Here is a 19742-nt window from a genome sequence, read left to right as displayed (position 1 = left end):
TCACTACAGCATCCCGCATCAACAGCTCCTCAGGCAAATTGCTTACTCAAGTATCTCTGTGGGAATGACAGAGTGCGAAAATAGACTTCAATGCATTTCTGTAATTCCTGCCACTTTTTTTGAAAACTCAACAAATCATTTTGTAATGTCTTATTGGAATACTTGCATTCGCAAATGTACATTAAAAGAGTTGAAGCAGTGGTGGAATTATTTGTTATTTTTCAAGTTTTATTTCAGCAGGTGTTAAAGGTTCCTTTAAAGTAAACCTGTTTTAATGTATAGTATTTCTATTTTATCATTAATGCAAAGCCTGTTGTGAAAAAAAAAAAATTAGACAAGAGGCAGATCTGAAGAGTGAAGCCCGACGGGTTTTAGTTTAAAATATGGTACAACACAGCGACAATAACAAGAGCCCTTGATAATACAAATATCACACACATATATACTGCTTTTCCCCACCCACTGGCATACGTAATGTCGTATGATAAGTTTTGTCATGGCAAGAACATCTAAATGATCTTCCTGATGATTCCCTAGTCTTAGTTTGAAACCATTCCCATGGTTCATAGTGTCGCAGACTATCTCTGGCACTGATTCAATCTTTGTTTCTCGAAACTCTCATGTCCCGCTGACCTGTTTTTGTTGACCACGAGAATACTTTTCTAAGTATAGCACTTAACAATCATATCGCGCAGACCCATCCAAAACTTTGGAATATGGTTCTAAGAATAGAGATTCTCCTACTTATCCCCCCTCTGCCAAAGCAACCTTGTCGGCATGGAGTGAACCCATCTTTACTTATGAGCTACACAAAACATTGTAATGTAAGAAAATGTTTAACAACTAAGTTACATATTTATCACCTAGATGAAGGGGTTTCAAAGCCTTCTCTACAATGCGATGAATTACATTTTAGTGGATTCTGGGTCAAAGATTCCAGAAATTAAGCATTGAAAGTACGTTTTACCTGTAGGATGTAAACTCCCTAGGGTGCTTCAACTCTATAGAAACATTACTAAATATATGACCAAATGTTTCCTATAAAGCTTTGCTATTAAGAGATACATTTGTAAAGTGTGCAAGGGAGAAATACACAGTCCTTATCTTCTTCATTCCTTACAAACAATTGAAGTGTGTATTTCCAAAGGTTACAGTATTCTCCGTAGGAAATTCCCTGTAGTGTTAAGACAGTCTTGACTCTTGAAGGGTCAGAATCTGTCCTTGAAATTTGAAGACCATCTGTGCTCTGTTCGTAGCGCCTACATCCCACACTGATGAATCATACTGTATATACCTATCGGCACAAAACACAGTAGGCCTATGGAAGTTGACCTTTTTCAAAGACTGCTCAATCATAAGCCACATAAGTAAATCTACCTTGTAAAATATCAAGCTGAGAACTGAAAGGACATATTTCTTTGTGTGAAAGAACAGAAGGGTAGCTGCAACATCCCAACTAAATGAAACCCTGTTTTGGGTATTTGAAAACATCCCTATGCATTTAAAGTGATGTGATTATCTCTGCTAATCTGCAACATTAAAGCTTTAAAGTCCTGCCGCTGTTCAGGTTTAATCTGCTTTCACACATAATACCATTAGCTAACAAGATTTTTTGTGGGAATTTTGTTGATTGAAGGGACTGTAAAAACCCATTTATAATAATGACTTTGAGTACTGGTTATGTTGAACAGTTGCACACCAAACAGGCCCCCAGCACGTTTAGTAAATGATCTTTGCCCATTTTGCGCCTCTCTGAAACTGTAATGAGACAAGCAGAGACATTATCTTGATTAAAATCAATCCCTATTGGATTACACTGTGCTACATTCCCGCGCTTGGCTTCACTGATTAGGATACAGCACAGGAAACCAAAATCAGGACTGAGGAGACTCATCAAATCGCTACACGTATATGCACGGATAACTTGACAGATAATCCCAGGACTCCTTGTCATCGTGCATCACTGTCCCTTTTCCTACTTGCTGCTGTCGTGGTGTTTTATTATCCAACATATTTAATGTTCTCTTGTGCTGTCGGATGTTTCACATGTAAAACATGTAGTATAGGTCTAGTATGCTTCCATACATTGCCCCCTAAAAAAAGAGGATGGAAGCAAGAGGGGGAGAAAAGGAGGGAAATAATTAAGGGATGAACAAAGATCAGTGAAAACGGGAAAAATGCCTTGAGGAAAGAAGAGAAGAAGGAATGATAGGTGAAAAAACAAGGAAGGAAAAAAGTATGGATGGAAGGGAGGAATGATATGAGCCAGGAAGAAGAAGCAAAAGGGGAGGACAGAAGGGAGGAAGGAGCCTAGGCAGGATTAAAGGAAGGGAGCGAACTAACTAATTTTCACGTCGTGGCTTCTGTACGGTGCAGGCTCAGTTTGCCGCGCGAGGGTCGTTAGTAAACTCGCGCATGCTGTTGTTCACCCGCCTCATCGCACGCGCTCACATTCTTCACCACAGTCAGCTTTACTGGCGGTGCGTCCCGCGGCTGAAACGCAGCGCTCGCGAAGGCAAAACAACAGAACAGCACCCAGCGGGGCTTCACAGGCACACAGTCCACTGACAGGCACCCGAGGGCAGGCGAGACTCCCGTGCGCCACACAACACACGAGGATCATGGAGAGCGCAAGCAACAACTCGGGAACGCTCCTCCAGAGCCAGGTCTCCATGCTTTACAATAACAGCAGCTTCTGTGGGAACTTCAGCAGCGAAAATTACAACACCACCAGCGGCATCGCGGAGGCGATATGCGACGGGGAGCGAGGGCTGACCCGCCGCCTAGAGGACGACACCAACCCGGTCATCATAGCCATCGTTATCACCGCTCTCTACTCCATAGTGTGCGTGGTGGGGCTAGTTGGAAACGTGCTGGTCATGTATATCATCGTCAGGTAAGACAGCAAAGTTCTTACAAAATGTGTGTGATACAGTAACACAGTACAGTACAGTACAGTACACAGTTGTTTTTCTCTTACATGAGTGTAAGTGAGAAAGGACAGTACGGCGACCTGTTGCTGTGTTTATCATGTTGTAAAGATAGGTGTGCACGTGTGTTTATGTGAGAACGGGAATGCTGTGCTGTTGACAACGCTCAGCTGCAGTGTGTGCGTACAATATCTCCAACCTCACAGCAAGTTGCCCCAGCGCGCAAAACAGCGAGTCGAGTGAGGAGAAGGAGATGAAATGTATACCGAAAGCACCCAATATCCATAAAAACAGACAGAGGAATGACATGTTGTCTGTTGAAACAGCAAACAACGCTGTATCTCTCCGTCTCCTTCGTCCAATTTACCACAATAAAACTTGAAAAAACTGCAAATCATGTGAGCACTTGACAAAAACATTATGCCTGCACCATATATCCAGTCAGATGCTGCTGGCTTCATGCTCTGTGGCAGTGCCCTGTTTCCTTGTACATTATTGTGCATGTAATGTAAATTAGATGAGGCCTGAATCAGTTTTGAACATCGTCTTACATCAAGCTGTTGCCATGCAATCTGTGTGATGAAAGTTCTAAACACAACTTCAAACACATTACTACAAAAATAATACTATAGTGGTAAGTATTATTTTTGTTTTACATGACAACTTCAGAGACTTCAATTATATGTATTCAACTGCTTTCCCCTCCTAAATCTAGGCCACTGTAATGCCGAATGTGGTCGCTTTTAATTGAACTATTCACATCTTAAACTGCACTGTAACTTTTATCCATGTATTTTTTCTTTTAATGTTTATTTTATTGTCTTTGCTTTTTAATGACTGATTTTAAATGCCATTTTCTTAATGTCTTTCATTTTTTGTAAAGCACTTGCTTTGAATTGCCTTGAGTTGAAAGGTGCTATAAGTAAACTTGCCTTGCCTTGCTTGTGGACATCATTTAAAAAATATCTTCTGTAACCTTCACAATTAGTCAGAGATAATAATAATACATGGTGAGTGGTCCACACTTCACTTGCTCATTCATCTCTTCTGATCACAGTCATTTTGTACACTACATTAACTTCTGTTCATTACCCAGAGAAACCAGCTGGCTTAGGACACTTGCAGGGAGAAATCACTCAGTATTAGGATGGTCTATTAGTTTAAAAGTGTCTTAATAAATGAATGACTAACTCTATATCTCCAAATAAATGACCTTTGGGTTACATTAAGACATTGTTACATTTACAATCACATATTGGGCTATTAACACCAGCCCCTAGTGTGGATTTCAAAGGTAGTGACTTTAATTACACATAAAAGTTTAACATTTATGTTGGTTAAATGCTCCCCGGCTGATGCAACCATTTCAGATGGGCCCCGTTTGAGGTAGCCTACTACAAATCACTAGATAGATGAAGCAGTGGGAGAATCACATGAGAGATGAACCTGAAAAACAAACCTGGCCATGAGAGGAATCCTGAGAGGGAAAAGATCGATGGTGAGCAATGGGAACGCTGAGGAGAATTGAGAAAAATCTGAGTGGTCCACCTCCATTTTCCACTTGTGATTACCCACTTTGTAGGTGTAATAGAATCAGTTGAGAGTGGCCAAGTGTACGATGTGCTGTGCTGAACCTGTCAGAAAAAGGGGTTTTGAATGGCTTTGAAATTGAAAAAACACCATCATTAGATAAATGATAGTGGAGTTGAAGAGGAGAATAAAAAATATATTCTTTATTATTGCTATAATATATTATCATGACCTTGTTTCACCAATATTTCTCCTCATTTGTCCACTGTCAGATGCAGTTCAAAATGAATGCTCATTTGCCAGAGTGCACACATCATCTCCTCAGTCCCCGAATAGTTCTCTTTTGCTTAAGAATTCTGACACGCATCTACGCAGGATGTTACTGCATTTATGCCGGATGTTTTCTACCCCAAATTACTTACGCCAGAGCGGCCTATTGGGCCACAGATGGAAACAGTACGAGAATAATTTCCTCAAGTAAAATTCAAACTACTTGTATAACAAGGTTCTCAAATAAAAGGAAAAAGAAAATCTGTTGAAATGTAAATCAGAACATATAAAACCACATTTTGTAAAAAGGAGATGAGACAATGATGTTGTATGATGAAACTATTGAATTAAATAGCACTTCTAGAAATGTTTTAAAAGTGCATTGACATGTCAAAGTAAAATAGGATGAAAGCAGTCTTTTTCAGTAAACACAGACATTGAAGCCTGCTAATAAAACTGTTGATCAATTACTAATATGACACCACCTTCCTCAGTATGGCATCACTCGAATGAACCAGAAGTGAGGACAACATCCAATACAATTACAAATAAACAGAAATGACAAATAATACATACAAAAAGAGCTACGGACAACATGCGGTTGCAACAAGCATTATTTATCTATGTCAATAACATACTGCAGAATAAGCATCACCAAGGCCACCAACACACATATCTATACAATATAAAACTTCAAAGCATGACACTAAAGCAAAACAAGGCATCACAATGCTACGTTCAAAATTAGATTACATTTATCCTGATCGATAGTTGACCTTGGTTAACCGACAACCTTACATACAGGGCTGCAGTAATTGAAGCAACCAAGAAGCCGCCCAGCAGAAACAATAATCAATGGCACAATCAGATTAAATCCATGATGTATCGCCAGCTCTAACGTATGCGCTAAACAGGAACTGAATCCCAGTTCACCCACTGGGAGAGTTAGCAGCCTCGTTGTTGCGTTCATTGTACTGGACGAATGCAGGTTCTTCACTACTTCGTCTCCACCTCTTCAATCAGTGTAGTTGTGAGATTGTCAGCTTGTGTATTGCAGGCCCGGCGGACTACAGTGTCACAGTATGTAGCGGTCGGTATTCATTTAGGGTTCACGTTATGCAACATTTTTCATTGGTTTTTACCGTCTCCTACAGCAACGCAGCAAAGCCTCACATAAGGAGTTCCTAAATGTATGTAAAAGTCACTTTGTTGGTGTGATTGATTTTCATCTTATTTGGAACACAAAAGGGTATAGTTGAGTATCGTAAGCTAGTAAGTTCTATAACAAAAACAAAGACAACACCCCGACCCAACAACATCGCGGTAGTCAAACAAGGTCGCCACGCCGAAAGCATACAAAGCGATTTTCTTTTGGATTACAAAAAAACACAATAGGAAAATGTACACTGAAGTAATAATTTATTCCAAAGTAATAGTTATTTTTTCATTGTCTTCTATACAATCTGACTTCTTTTGAAACCAGTAGATTCCCTCTGTGATGGCCATGTAAATAAAGCAGGTTTAAGGCATTTCCCCATTGGCTTCACCTTTGGGACCCTCAGGTATCTTCTGTTTATGCACCGGCATCATTTTAAGGACTTCAGCTGTCTGGCTAGGGAACAAGAGTGTTATGATGTATGAGTTATTATACAAGCTGGCATTATGTATTCCAAAGTACTTTATCTACAAAGCTGCTGTTAGATGTGAAGGGCATTACTCGAGCTCTCTCATCCTTGACTATCTTGTGGGAACAGATTTAGGACACGCTCTGCATCCTCTCGAGGGTAACGAAACGATACTGACTCAACCAGCAGTGTGTGTGTGTGTGTGTGTGTGTGTGTGTGTGTGTGTGTGTGTGTGTGTGTGTGTGTGTATGTGTGTGTATGTGTGTGTGTGTGTGGAAGCATTCACGGTTATGAGCTTGTTTGTGACCGAGAAAAGTTTGGTTGAATTGCCGGAATGAGGATTTAATGGAATTAGGAGGAAGGTGAAGGATGTGTCTCATTTCTCTGAGAACCACAATCTATCAGGGCCATTAACTTCCTCAACCTCAAAGTCTTCTATATTTTTTCCGTCTGTATCATTGTATGTTCTCTCTCTGTTGGCAGATCACACCCATTTAGCTAATGACACACAATGGATATTTACTGTTAAATGGAAATCTTTTAATCTAGAACTGTTCATCTCCACTTGACAGCCATGCATTTTGCTTGATTAAATAGAGACTGCATTGGATGAGAAGTGTTACCACTCACTGTCTGAGTGCTGATAATCTTAAAGCCATAAAAGTTTCTCTCTCACTCTTTATGTCTCTGTCCTTCTGCTGTCCCTCGCCTGCTCGTTCTACATATCCGCAAACTTCTTGAGAGCAAACAAACACAACCAGAGGTCTGCACGCTCAATCGGAAAAACAAATTGCGTTTGAACAGCAAACGGCTTGGCTCCACAAGGAATATGCTGCAAGTGCAGAGTGCTTCCTGTTACCATGGAAACAATGGGAGGCGTTTTGAGCTTGATGAGTGCAAAATGACTTCCCGTCCTTCCCAAATCCTGCCTTCATCCACCATGCACGCACTAGATGACCATCTTTACCTGGTTAGTCAGAATCAATTATAAAACGTTCTATGCTTAAGAGGCTTTTGAGTATATCAGTAAACAGCTGTTTGTATGGCATGTAGGAAACAACAAATGTATAATTCTGTTGCAACTTAAAAGAAAAAGGCCAAGATCCTGCTCCTTCTAAACATCGGTGTCCCTGCTCTTAACGGGAGAATCTGAACCCAGTCACATGAAAGATGGTGTTGTGATGAGTCAACACAATCTGCTTCACAAGACAAATGTCATATCTCCGCTAATGTTTCCCTTTCATGGTTTTTTCATGGCTCCTGCTGCCTGACATGACAAATAGACAAACGACTAACCTGCACTCTGCGAATGCGCTGTCGACAGCGTGGCTAATGCTCAGATAAGATCCAGAGAGCTTAAAGACTTTTCCTAAAACCATCTCTGGTGTTTGAATCAATTGTAAGCAAACTAAAAGTCGTTGTGAATTTAAAGGACATGCTTACCCATAGAGTGAAAGGGTATTGGTTTGCTGTAATTGTTTCTCCAGTCCATTGCACACCACACACTTCCTAAAAGCAGTTTAAGTGAAAGGGAGACTAAATTGTTTTGTGCATAAAGAACTTCTAAATTATAGCTGAAGTTAACAGACTAGTAAGAGTTATTATGCAGTATCAATTTCCGTTCAGAAAGAAAGGGAAGCACAAAGAGGGAAATGGACTCAATAAAGACGATAATCATTTGATTTCAGATAGCAGAAGCCTCTTTTTCACTTCAGATAACGAGAGAACTGTAGATGTTGTCCTCAATTATTGACATTGAAACTCTTGAGGCAGGAGCCAGTATGTGCGTGAGGAAGGATAATAGCTGGCAAAAGGCCAATCCTTTCAATGATTATACAACGATAGCATGGTGAAGCAGAGCGAACTAAAACAGTCATACTTTATGCAAAACAAAATATCTGTTTTATCCCAGGTTCTGCTTTTGCATTCCAAGAAGTCTTCTTTACACACTCTAATTATAAACTACAGTTAAAGCAGGCGGGGGGGATTAAAGAGAATGGCTTTCCCTTATTAACACAAATGAGTTCATGGGTATGCACAGTGGGATTTATGCATACAAATCAACCACTGGGACTTCATTTTTGCCGGCGGGCGTGTCTGAAACTCGACCAACAACCAATCACATGAATCTCCCGCCCCTGACACACAAGCAGCGGTTTGATTGGCTAGAGCTTGTACTGGCATATGATTCGATTGGCTGACGCCTCGCCGAGGCGTCAAAAGTTGAACATTGCTCAACTTTTGCAGCGAGCCACGCCAGCTACGCTCCACGTCGCTTCCCACGATGCATTTCGGCTAAAAGTGACGTCACCCCATTCAAAGTGAATGGGGAAGCGTCAACGCACGCCGCTGTGTGGACGGGCCGTGAGGGTAAGGGTTATGGTTAGGGTTAGGCATGTGTTGGTTATGGTTAAGGTTAGGATAAGTCTCCAGGAAATGCATGTAAGTCAATGTAATGTCCCCTGAAGTGATGTATACATGGTATGTGTGTGTGTGTGTGTGTGTGTGTGTGTGTGTGTGTGTGTGTGTGTGTGTGTGTGTGTGTGTGTGTGTGTGTGTGTGTGTGTGTGTGTGTGTGTGTGTGTGTGTGTGTGTGTGTGTGTGTGTGTGTGTGTGTGTGTTAGGGCTGGACGATATTGGAAAAAACTGACATTGCGATATTTTCTTCCCCTGCGATATATATTGCGATGTGAAAAAAATACAGGAATTGAAGAAAATATTGTTTTTTTGTCCACAAACCATCCTTTCTTGAACTTTAATGCTATACAATTGGTATTTTTTTAACAATATTTAACCCGATGAAGGATTTTAGTCACGGACTTCTGGATCTTAAGTTATCAGAGCAACAAGCTGAGCTAGCTCGGTTATCCTGCTGTGATCTGATCAAGAATGGTTGTGGTTTGCTGTGCATGCAGACCCTGTATGTCACTCACTCAAGTACCCCTGACATGAACAGTGACATGACAGTTTTCGTTTTGTAGCGAGCAGCAAAAATAATTGTAACATGACGTGTTTGAGTTAATTTGCCTATTTAATATCGCACGTCCTAAAAAAGATTACAAAATAAATTAAATAATCCCACGTCCTGCAATGTGAATAACGCAGTTATCTTCACGACACGATATATCGTGCACCCCTAGTGTGTGTGCGTGTGTGCGTGCGTGTGTGTGTGTGTGTGTGTGTGTGTGTGTGTGTGTGTGTGTGTGTGTGTGTGTGTGTGTGTGTGTGTGTGTGTGTGTGTGTGTGTGTGTGTGTGTGTGTGTGTGTGTGTGTGTGTGTGTGCGTGCATGTGTGTGTGTAATGAGCATCTGAACACCACTGAACATTGCTGGACAATAACACCACTGTCAGTAGAGACATTATCGTAGGTTACTGCAGGAAACAAACAAAAGATATAACGACAAAAAGGAAATATTGCTCATTTATGACAATTCTGAATTGTAGGAATGTACCCAAAGTCACTGTTCTGCTGTGAAACAGTTTGCGACAGAATTGTGGGACAATGATGAACTAAAGAGGAGGAAACTAACGACGGATTCTTTGATGAGTGCTCTCGGCTCTTTTGTCCTCCTGTCCATTAAAACGTGAGTCACTCTTACCCCACTTCTGATTCGTTATACTCTATGACAGGTGCAATTAAACATGTCCATCTTCATCACGGTTGGCATTTCAAACTCCCAGAGGGTATCTATTTACATTACATTACATTTAGCTGACGCTTTTATCCAAAGCGACTTACAATAAGTACATTCGACCAGGAAGACACAACCTTGAAGAAAACAGAATCAGATATCATATTTCACAAATCTATTTGACGATGTTGTTACACCCCCCTACTTGTAATTGCCTGAATCCTTCCATACATCCTTTAATCTTTTCTTAAACGTGGATTACCACGAGAATCTCTCACAGTTGCAAAGTGCCAAGCAAACTAGACCACCCAAAGGGGTCAACCGATGGCCTCACCACAGTAAAAGTCAATAAAGTTTGGGAGCCACCAAACCTTTTTACTTTGAGATTGATGTCATGTGTGTAATTGTGATCACATTGTAATTGTAACAATTTCAACAAGTTTGTCATTTGGCAGTGGTTACTAAAACTCAATCTTAGAATGTGATGAGAAGCCATTACCAGCAACTCAAGACGTTGCCTCAGATATCCCAATCCTATTCGACCCAAATACAAATTTTTCAGAACTTTTAATAAGAAAAATCTATTTCTAAAAGACTTTACATCAGATCAAATGTGGATATCTCATTTAGTCTGCCACTGCCACTCACAATGTGTGTGTGGGGCTATTTACCAATATTTAAGGCAGATTTGGGATCTGTTTCACCTGCAAAGAATCCCCAGCGGCGGCTGAATAATGACTTCCATTTACTGAGATGATTTTCAAGAGAATTTGGGAAAAACAATATTGTGGGATTACCTCAATTGAGCCTTTACCATGAGGGAAATACAAACATATTAACACTAATAAAGTAATAACTATCCGTTTTCATGTAGACCGAAGATAGAAGTACTTTATTTAATTATCTTATGGCTGGTAATACTTGTTTTTAATGGTCTGTTGTTGCCCAAGGCTGGAACATACAGCACTTTATATACAGATCTGTCATTTTTAGCACAGCTTTATCACTCTCTGGGTATATATACAGTGGGGCAAAAAAGTATTTAGTCAGCCACCAATTGTGCAAGTTCTCCCACTTAAAAAGATGAGAGAGGCCTGTAATTTTCATCCTAGGTACACTTCAACTATGAGAGACAGAATGAAGGGAAAGAATCCAGGAAATCACATTTTTAATGAATTAATTGGTAAATTCCTCGGTAAAATAAGTATTTGGTCACCTACAAATAAACAAGATGTCTGGCTCTCACAGACCTGTAACTTCTTCTTTAAGAGCCTCCTCTGTCCTCCACTTGTTAACTGTATTAATGGCACCTGTTTGAACTCGTTATCAGTATAAAAGACACCTGTCCACAACCTCAAACAGTCACACTCCAAACTCCACTATGGCCAAGACCAAAGAGCTGTCAAAGGACACCAGAAACAAAATGGTAGACCTGCACCAGGCTGGGAAGACTGAATCTGCAATAGGTAAGCAGCTTGGTGTGAAGAAATCAACTGTGGGAGCAATTATTAGAAAATGGAAGACATACAAGACCACTGATAATCTCCCTCGATCTGGGGCTCCACGCAAGATCTCACCCCGTGGGGTCAAAATGATCACAAGAACGGTGAGCAAAAATCCCAGAACCACACGGGGGGACCTAGTCATTGACCTGCAGAGAGCTGGGACCAAAGTAACAAAGGCTACCATCAGTAACACACTACGCCGCCAGGGACTCAAATCCTGCAGTGCCAGACGTGTCCCCCTGCTTAAGCCAGTACATGTCCAGGCCCGTCTGAAGTTTGCTAGAGAGCATTTAGACGATCCAGAAGAGGATTGGGAGAATGTCATATGGTCACATGAAACCAAAATAGAACTTTTTGGTAAAAACTCAACTAGACGTGTTTGGAGGAGAAAGAATGCTGAGTTGCATCCAAAGAACACCATAGCTACTGTGAAACATGGGGGTGGAAACATCATGCTTTGGGGCTGTTTTTCTGCAAAGGGACCAGGACGACTGATCCGTGTAAAGGAAAGAATGAATGGGGCCATGTATCGTGAGATTTTGAGTGACAACCTCCTTCCATCAGCAAGGGCATTGCAGATGAAACGTGGCTGGGTCTTTCAGCATGACAATCATCCCAAATCCAGGTCCTGGGGTGGCCTAGCCAGTCTCCAGATCTCAACCCCATAGAACATCTTTGGTGGGAGTTGAAAGTCCGTGTTGCCCAGCGACAGCCCCAAAACATCACTGCTCTAGAGGAGATCTGCATGGAGGAATGGGCCAAAATACCAGCAACAGTGTGTGAAAACCTTGTGAAGACTTACAGAAAACGTTTGACCTCTGTCATTGCCAACAAAGGTTATATAACAAAGTATTGAGATGAACTTTTGTTATTGACCAAATACTTATTTTCCACCATCATTTGCAAATAAATTCTTTAAAACTCAGACAATGTGATTTTCTGGATTTTTTTTTTCTCATTCTGTCTCTCATAGTTGAAGTGTACCTAGGATGACAATTACAGGCCTCTCTCATATTTTTAAGTGGGAGAACTTGCACAATTGGTGGCTGACTAAATACTTTTTTGCCCCACTGTATATATAAGGGACATTCACACCACAGTAGGCACAAAAGACACCACTCCTGCAAATTATATAAATGTGAGAAGTGCGTTTATCCAGAGGTGTTAAGACGACCCAACATGAAGCAGGTCCAAGGCCGAAACCCTTTTATAAGTGAGTACAAAGACATTAAACCATGTGCAGCCACTTGGTGTTAATGGATACTTTTAGTGTCACTCACTGCCGCACAACACTGTGCAAATCTCTGCAGCGCCTGATTGAGTGTAAATGCAGCCTAATGCATAAAAAAAGAAATAAACCTAAAGGTTGGCCTTAACACTCTGAAGTCCTAATAACATCTTCACATCATGTACGGCTCTGATGACAAATTATTCTATGATAAGTGTTTTACTATCAAGAGTAATGCATAATATATCAAGTATTTTATTACACCAAGTATTAAATAGAACATAAACTACATTAAATTACGTATCCTGTAAGTCGACTCTACTTTTTTATAATGACATTAAATGAAAATCGAATGATTCTCTTGAGAGGCAAATTAAAAGAAAACTTCATTAGAAACTAACAGTGCCAGTTTTAAACACCGTTATGCTTTAAAAGTAGTTCTGAGAAGTGTAGCCTTCTGCTTTAGAGGACAATAGCTGTGGTGATTCAGGCGAGAAATAAAAGTATATAGAAAGTTTCCTGCAGCATACATCTCCAGTGTCCATACACTATTTTGTATGCGTGTTTGGCTAAAGTATATTTTTGTAATTGCACAGTGACAGTTTGTTGCTTGCAAAGAACATAACATGCTAATCATGCTTTGTGTATATTATTTATTTATGGGGCATTTAAGCCATGATAGCGCATGGTTAGAAGCAGAAAAATCTCAACAGGATATAATGCCATGAAATTATGTACATTTTTATGATCCCCACATGATAGTTTGGTGATCCCTAGACTTTTCATCTAGTATCACCAGCAGGTCAGAGTAATCTCTCCATACTGAGATATTGCCATACTGCTTACATTAGGTTGACTATCCCTTTATCCCTCTGGGCCAGTAAGGTCACTGAGTAATTTGGCGAATCAATAAACAAGATATGTTCATGGCAATATTGGATTTTACATCGTCATCACTGTGATTTAGTGCGTTGATTTGACAGGTATATCATTAACTCAATCAGTCCAAAACGGTCTTTGCGATTGATACAGTGTTTGAGAATCATCCATATTGCACGCCAACATTAATACTACATGCATGTAGTAAACACAGATCTCCTTTACCCGAGCTAAGCAGCCAGACATGCTAACAGCCGGCGCTCGCCAATCAATCACACGCCCCGCTGTGTGCATGGACGATGTTATTGGTCCGAGCCAAGAGGCTTCCAGATGTCTGCTCACATAAGAAGTCTCTGTTGCTGCAACCCGGCCTTAATAGTTTGTCTGCACCCAGCAGCAGCCCATGAATCATACGGGGCTTCACATACACCAGCATCGCAGAGCAATGATGAATCATGTTTATCTTGCTGTGTAACAAAAGCCATGCAAATGAATCAGCTTCTGTCTATAACTGTTGGCCACGAGTGTGTGGGTTTCATCTTGACAGTTGTTGAAATATGTTGACAAGACTGTTGATTCACTCAAGCCTTGTTCCAAATTTAGACACACAAAGTCCACACTGGTGTTGATAGGCTGGCTTTGAATGTCAAGCCACCATTCATCTCTTTGTATCTGTTAGCATTCCAGAGTTATCTATTTGACACATTAAACACCACGCCTTTCAACAAAACCAAGAGAAAATGTTTATTTTAAACCAGCTAACATGAGCAGGCATGAGCTTTAAACTATAACTAGAGAACGCAATTCCTGAAGAAATTGCTAGTGGGAATGCTTTATGCTGAAAAGCTGACGCTAAACTGCTATGCTGAAATGTAATGTGTAAGAAGAAAGTGAAGAATTTAGATTGAAATGATACATGAACACTGGGGGCTTGAATGTGTGATGAGAGAAGAAAAGAAAGTAAAAAGGCTTGGAAAAGCAGCAGAATATTTGAACTGCAAACTTTTGAACTAACTTGATTTCGAATGATCTGTCGCCATGCCAACAGCATTTGATGACATCCCATAATATGCTTAGATGCGTTGATTGCTGCATCGTTACCAAACCTGTGAAGTTTTGGGCCATTTGGAGCATTTTTCACTGAAGTTATGATAAAACCGTATTTCATGGCGAGCATTGTGTTGCCATGGCAACGGCATTTGAAGAAATCTCAAAACTGTCCCGTAGATGTCTTCACGGCTGGACTGTTAGCACACATGTGAAGTTTGAGCACTTTTTGAACATTTTCATAGGAGTTAATGTATAGCGATATCGTCTTTTATGCCGAGGGATGCGTTTCCATGGAAACGGCATATGATGACACCCCATAATTGATGTTGAGCTGTTGAGGGCAGTCTGCTGCTCTGAGCATGTCAGTTGGAGTTATGACATCATTGTGTTCCATGACACAGGTGTTTATATTTGAGCTAACGACGTGTCCAGAGATCAAAGGTTTCCATGGTGATCAGTGAGAGGAGAGCATTTTCATTGTTCTGAATGAGAGATAAACCTCTTACATGTGAACGTTTTGTTGAAGAACCGTAACAGATATCGGTGAAATCTCAAAGCGTGAAGCATGTCAAGGAACTTGAGCATCTGAAGTGTACTTTTTGTGTACTTTCGGAATGATAATGTGGCCTTTTTGGCAGATTAACTAAAGGTGTGCGGCTGCTGTGGTGGGGATTGATGAGGCTGAATTTACAATGGGGTTTAATGGAGTCATGTTGAAAGTTTTTGTCACTTCAGTTCATGCCCTCAAGAGGCATTTTGTTCAATTATTTTTGCTTAATATTTTGGAATTTTTCAAGCTACGAGATGTTTTCCTACGTTTCTCATGAAAAATGATGTCTCAGAATTTAGGGTTTGGGAATTATGGCAGGTTTAAAAGAAAATATGAAGGCAAAATTAAATCTGTCCTCCACTCTAGCTGTGACATCATGCACTCTAAAATCTGAAGAAGGCCTCTTTACCAAGGTCTGAACAATGTTTAATATCTCTAAAAGTACGAATCAGATTTAAAGGTTGTGTGAGACGAATAATGTCAAAAAGATGTGTAACATTTTAAAGTTGGAATGAGGTTTCTGAGTGAAAGTATGAAGGAGCAGTTAGCAGTTGAAGTTGCATGAAGATTGTTCAAGTCTGAAGAGTTTCTCCATTGACTTCCATGTTAAAAATGTGATGAATTATGGGATGTATCTCTGGAATTATGAAAGTTATGAATAAGACAAGTAATAGCCATTGATTCCAGACCGAGCTGAACTTTTGATGTTTGAACAGAGTTTTTGCGATGTGGAATGTGCATTCCAACTATCTGTTATGCTACGCAAAAATCTCTTTATTATTCCGCCGTTATGGCCGGCCGGCTAAACGGATTGGTTTTTACAGTATTACGGCTTCTTCAGATGAAATTTTTTTATGGATTTTTTGTCAAAGCACTTAAGATATTCATTGCTATCGGGATGTTAAGAGCATTCCATGGAATATAACAAAAAGTGTATCTCAAGCCGGTTTCTGAAACTTACCTACCCCACCTTTAACTGAAGCAAATGAAAACTTAATTAGGTTAAAGATTTTATATTCTTGTTTAGGGCATGTGAAGAATTGAAGAGAAGACGTAACACTCACTGCCTGATGTTAAACCCGTTAGACAGCATCATATAGTGTGAGTATAGGAAGATATGAAGGAAGAAAACCTGCAACACATTCATGCCACGTGTTTTTTGATTGGCCTTAGAGACATCAATGTTGTCTTTCGTGGCTGCCTCATGATTTTTAATGTGCTATTGCTGTTATTTAATCACGAAACAAAACACACTTCTGCCGTGTTGCGTTGGTTGCCATGGTGAAGCCCGGTTCAACAATTTATATATACAGTGTCCAACACACAGTTATGAACTTATTAACATTGGCACAGCAGGAACATTTGAATGGAGTGTACCATATTCATGAACTGTGGACATGCTGGGTGTTTTTTCTCAGTCCTGTTTCATCCCTCATGTGTTCTGGTCAGTAATTGAACTCAAGAAGCTAGGTGTATTTTCTCCAGTCCTGTTCACATTTCCCTGGTGGGGAATCGAACTCAAGGATTGTAGATTATTGGCAGCGAGAAATAATTGGAAAGCTATTTGTTTAACCAAACAGCTGGGGTCACCCTGGTTCATCCCAACGACACACACAGCGCCAACTAGTTTCAGTGTCTAAACATTCATGTCACTGATATCAAATAGGTCTGTTATTGTGTTATCGCAATTTAAAATGTGACAACATTCGCCCAAGCATCTACAGTCACGGAAATATCTCAGCACCTGTTTTGTACAGACATCCATAGTTACGGGACAATAAATCCCAATGGTATCTCTCTCTGCTGCCAACATGAAAATATCATTTGTGGTTTTGCAAGAAATGTCTCATGTATTGTAACCAAATTTGGTGCAGAACATGGATCTCTAAGGATGAATTTTAATAACTTTGGTAATACCCTCCAGTTTCACTAGGGCCACCAATGGGTCTTTTTAGTTTTTATCTGTCACATTGCCAGGCTATATAAACCAAATAAGCCGGTTGATACTGAAATGTGGCATTTATATGTACGATTAAAAAGGTGGTAACTTCTCTAATTCCAATTATGCAAAAGTCTAAATGTATTGTAAATGTATTTTCATTAAGATCAACTTCATAAGGGCGGAACAGAGTAAAGAAATTGTCATTTACAAGAAAAATGGCAGACTATAAAGCTGCTTCTGGGTTTCCACATTACAGTTCCAGCAACAGATGAGGCTCATAAGGAAGCTGGGCTAGAGGTTATTGTGATTTTAGTTTCAGTAATTTGTCATACAGCCTACATAAGATTAGTATGGGTCTTAAGTTGTAGCAAAGCCAAAGCCAATGTACTTTATTATAATTACGTTTTTGTCCAAAAGACCACATTGAGCTCTGTTGAGCACATTAAACAACCCAATTATAATTTGAATGTTAAATAATGGATCTGGCTATGAAGTATGGCTGGAATTCTTCTTCTTTTGACTGGTACTTGTGAGTTTGTAAAATCAATTTCTCATCAGAATGGCCTCAGGGACAATTACCGTCAATAATTGAATCTGTTTTTCTCAATCAAGGGGAAATAAAGAGGAGAAACAGGAGGAATAAGAATGCATCTCACTCCCCAAGGTGGGAACCACAGCTAATGGGTAGATGGAAAGCTTTGAATTATACATTATTTCCCTGAATGGACTGTTATGGATCATTTAAAGTCCAATACGGCACATTTATCTGCCGCCTCTTTGGTTCAGTGGTCCAGGAAACACTAAGTCAAGGTAATTTAGAGACGGATCGTGCAATTTCTATTTTCAAGTGTTGTTTTCCTCACCGAGGCAAAATGAAGATTACTCAAATGGTCTCTGTGGCTTCACTGTCACTTTCCCTAACTGTCAATAATAGGCTAAGTATTTCCAGTAAACATTTGTAATTGTTCTGTTGGCTGAAATATGACGAGACAATGCTGTTCTCCTCGTATTTGTGTGGAATGAAGACAGGTTCAATTTCTTCTAGTCAGAGTTTTCTTTCAAAATGAGAAACGGTCTGGGGGAGATATGTATCCTCTTTATGAAAGATTCTAATCAAATGATTGCTGCTGGCAGGACAATTAATGTTGTATTGTGTTACATTTCCTCAGCAAAAATCTATGTTGTAACTGTAATGAATGTTGCCAATTGACATGACACAACAGTCATTTAAGCTATGCACAGCTCATTTGTCAAGGTGTTTTGAATTTGAAAGAAATTGATTTTTTTCCGTCACCTAATTGCAACGGGAAATCTGTCTTCACTCGTATCAAATGCCAACCTAAATAAATTGTAAAACAACATAATGAGGATACATTTATTTACGGTCAGAATCTATTGCAAAACAAATAGTTTTCCTTCACAATCCATTAGTTTAAACTAAAACCTTTTAGTAGATGTCGTTCTGCACGCCCAATCTTAAGAGAAGTAGACAGGAGTAACAACACTGAAGCAACGCAATGTATTACTATGGACGGGATATGCATCTAAAGTACAACCAAATAAGGTTTAACTAAAAAATGAGTTTAAGTGTATGTTATGAGTAGAGTAATTCCACTGATTAACCATTGACTAAATCTGTAATTATAGACACAGAAGTTTCAGGTCTAAAGCCGCCAATACTGATCAGCTGTGTTTTTACTTTGTGGATACAAACCATCTTCCCTCTCTCCACCTATTTCCTGTCGATCCTCTATCCATAAAAGCCAAAAGATGAATGCTTGAAAAAAAAAAACACCACGTTACATGATAACACCAACAAAGAAGATGGAGGACCAGAGTTCATTGAAATCCAAGAGGAGACTGCAGGCATAAGCTGCATAATGCTTCCTTGCGTCCCTGACTTGCGTCGTTTACCTGTGACTAGTCCCTCCCACCAAGGAAGCATGGAGAGACGCAAGGAAACCACGAGAAGCAGGGAAATGAGTTTTAAGAGCAATGGGACGTTGTTTCCTCCGGAGCGTCACATGAAGCAACGTCCGTTTGTGATGACACCGCACAGCTGATGTCTGACAGCAGCCAGATCAGTGCATGCGCTGCATCGTCCAATCAGTGAGCGATACACAGTAAGGGGGCGGGCGAGTGTCTGAGGATTTCACCGGAGGATGGTCTGGTGGTTCCTCGATTATCGCTCCTCCGGCAAAAATAAGCGCCATGGGACGGTACTCAAGATGGCGCAGACAAATCAGCTTCCGGTGATACCGAGACCGAGGAGCGAGGAAATGAAAAATAAGAGAAGTGAGATGCACCCATAGGGTCCTTCTCAGGTCGATTATTTTCATTTCCTCGCTCCTCTGTATCACCGGAAGTCGATTTGTCTGCGCCATCTTGAGTACCGTCCCATGGCGCTTATTTCTGCCGGAGGACCGACGATCGAGGAACGAGGAGCGATAATGGAGGAGCTATCACCGAGGAACCACCAGACCATCCTCCGATGAAATCCTCAGACACTCGCCCCGCCCCCTTACTGTGCTTCTTGACATGAGAGCAGTTTCCCAGCGGAGTGAAGAAAATACATGAACCTCACGGGAGTCACTCCTCAGT

The 19742-nt window shown here is 40.4% G+C and overlaps 1 protein-coding gene across 1 annotated transcript in view; it reads left to right on the top strand.

Annotated features, from left to right (window-relative positions):
• The first annotated feature begins 2383 nt into the window (after positions 1–2383).
• The window catches only part of oprm1 (opioid receptor, mu 1), a 37542-nt gene continuing 20183 nt past the window's right edge, over positions 2384–19742 (top strand). The window contains exon 1 of the mRNA XM_034101456.2: positions 2384–2896. Coding sequence (XP_033957347.1) covers positions 2622–2896 — 275 coding nt within the window. The 5' untranslated portion in view covers positions 2384–2621. The remainder of the gene's footprint in view (positions 2897–19742) is intronic.

The sequence above is a fragment of the Pseudochaenichthys georgianus genome, chromosome 15 (assembly GCF_902827115.2).
Source record: "Pseudochaenichthys georgianus chromosome 15, fPseGeo1.2, whole genome shotgun sequence".
Taxonomy (NCBI): Eukaryota; Metazoa; Chordata; class Actinopteri; order Perciformes; family Channichthyidae; genus Pseudochaenichthys; species Pseudochaenichthys georgianus.
This window is presented reverse-complemented; position numbering and strand designations above follow the sequence as displayed.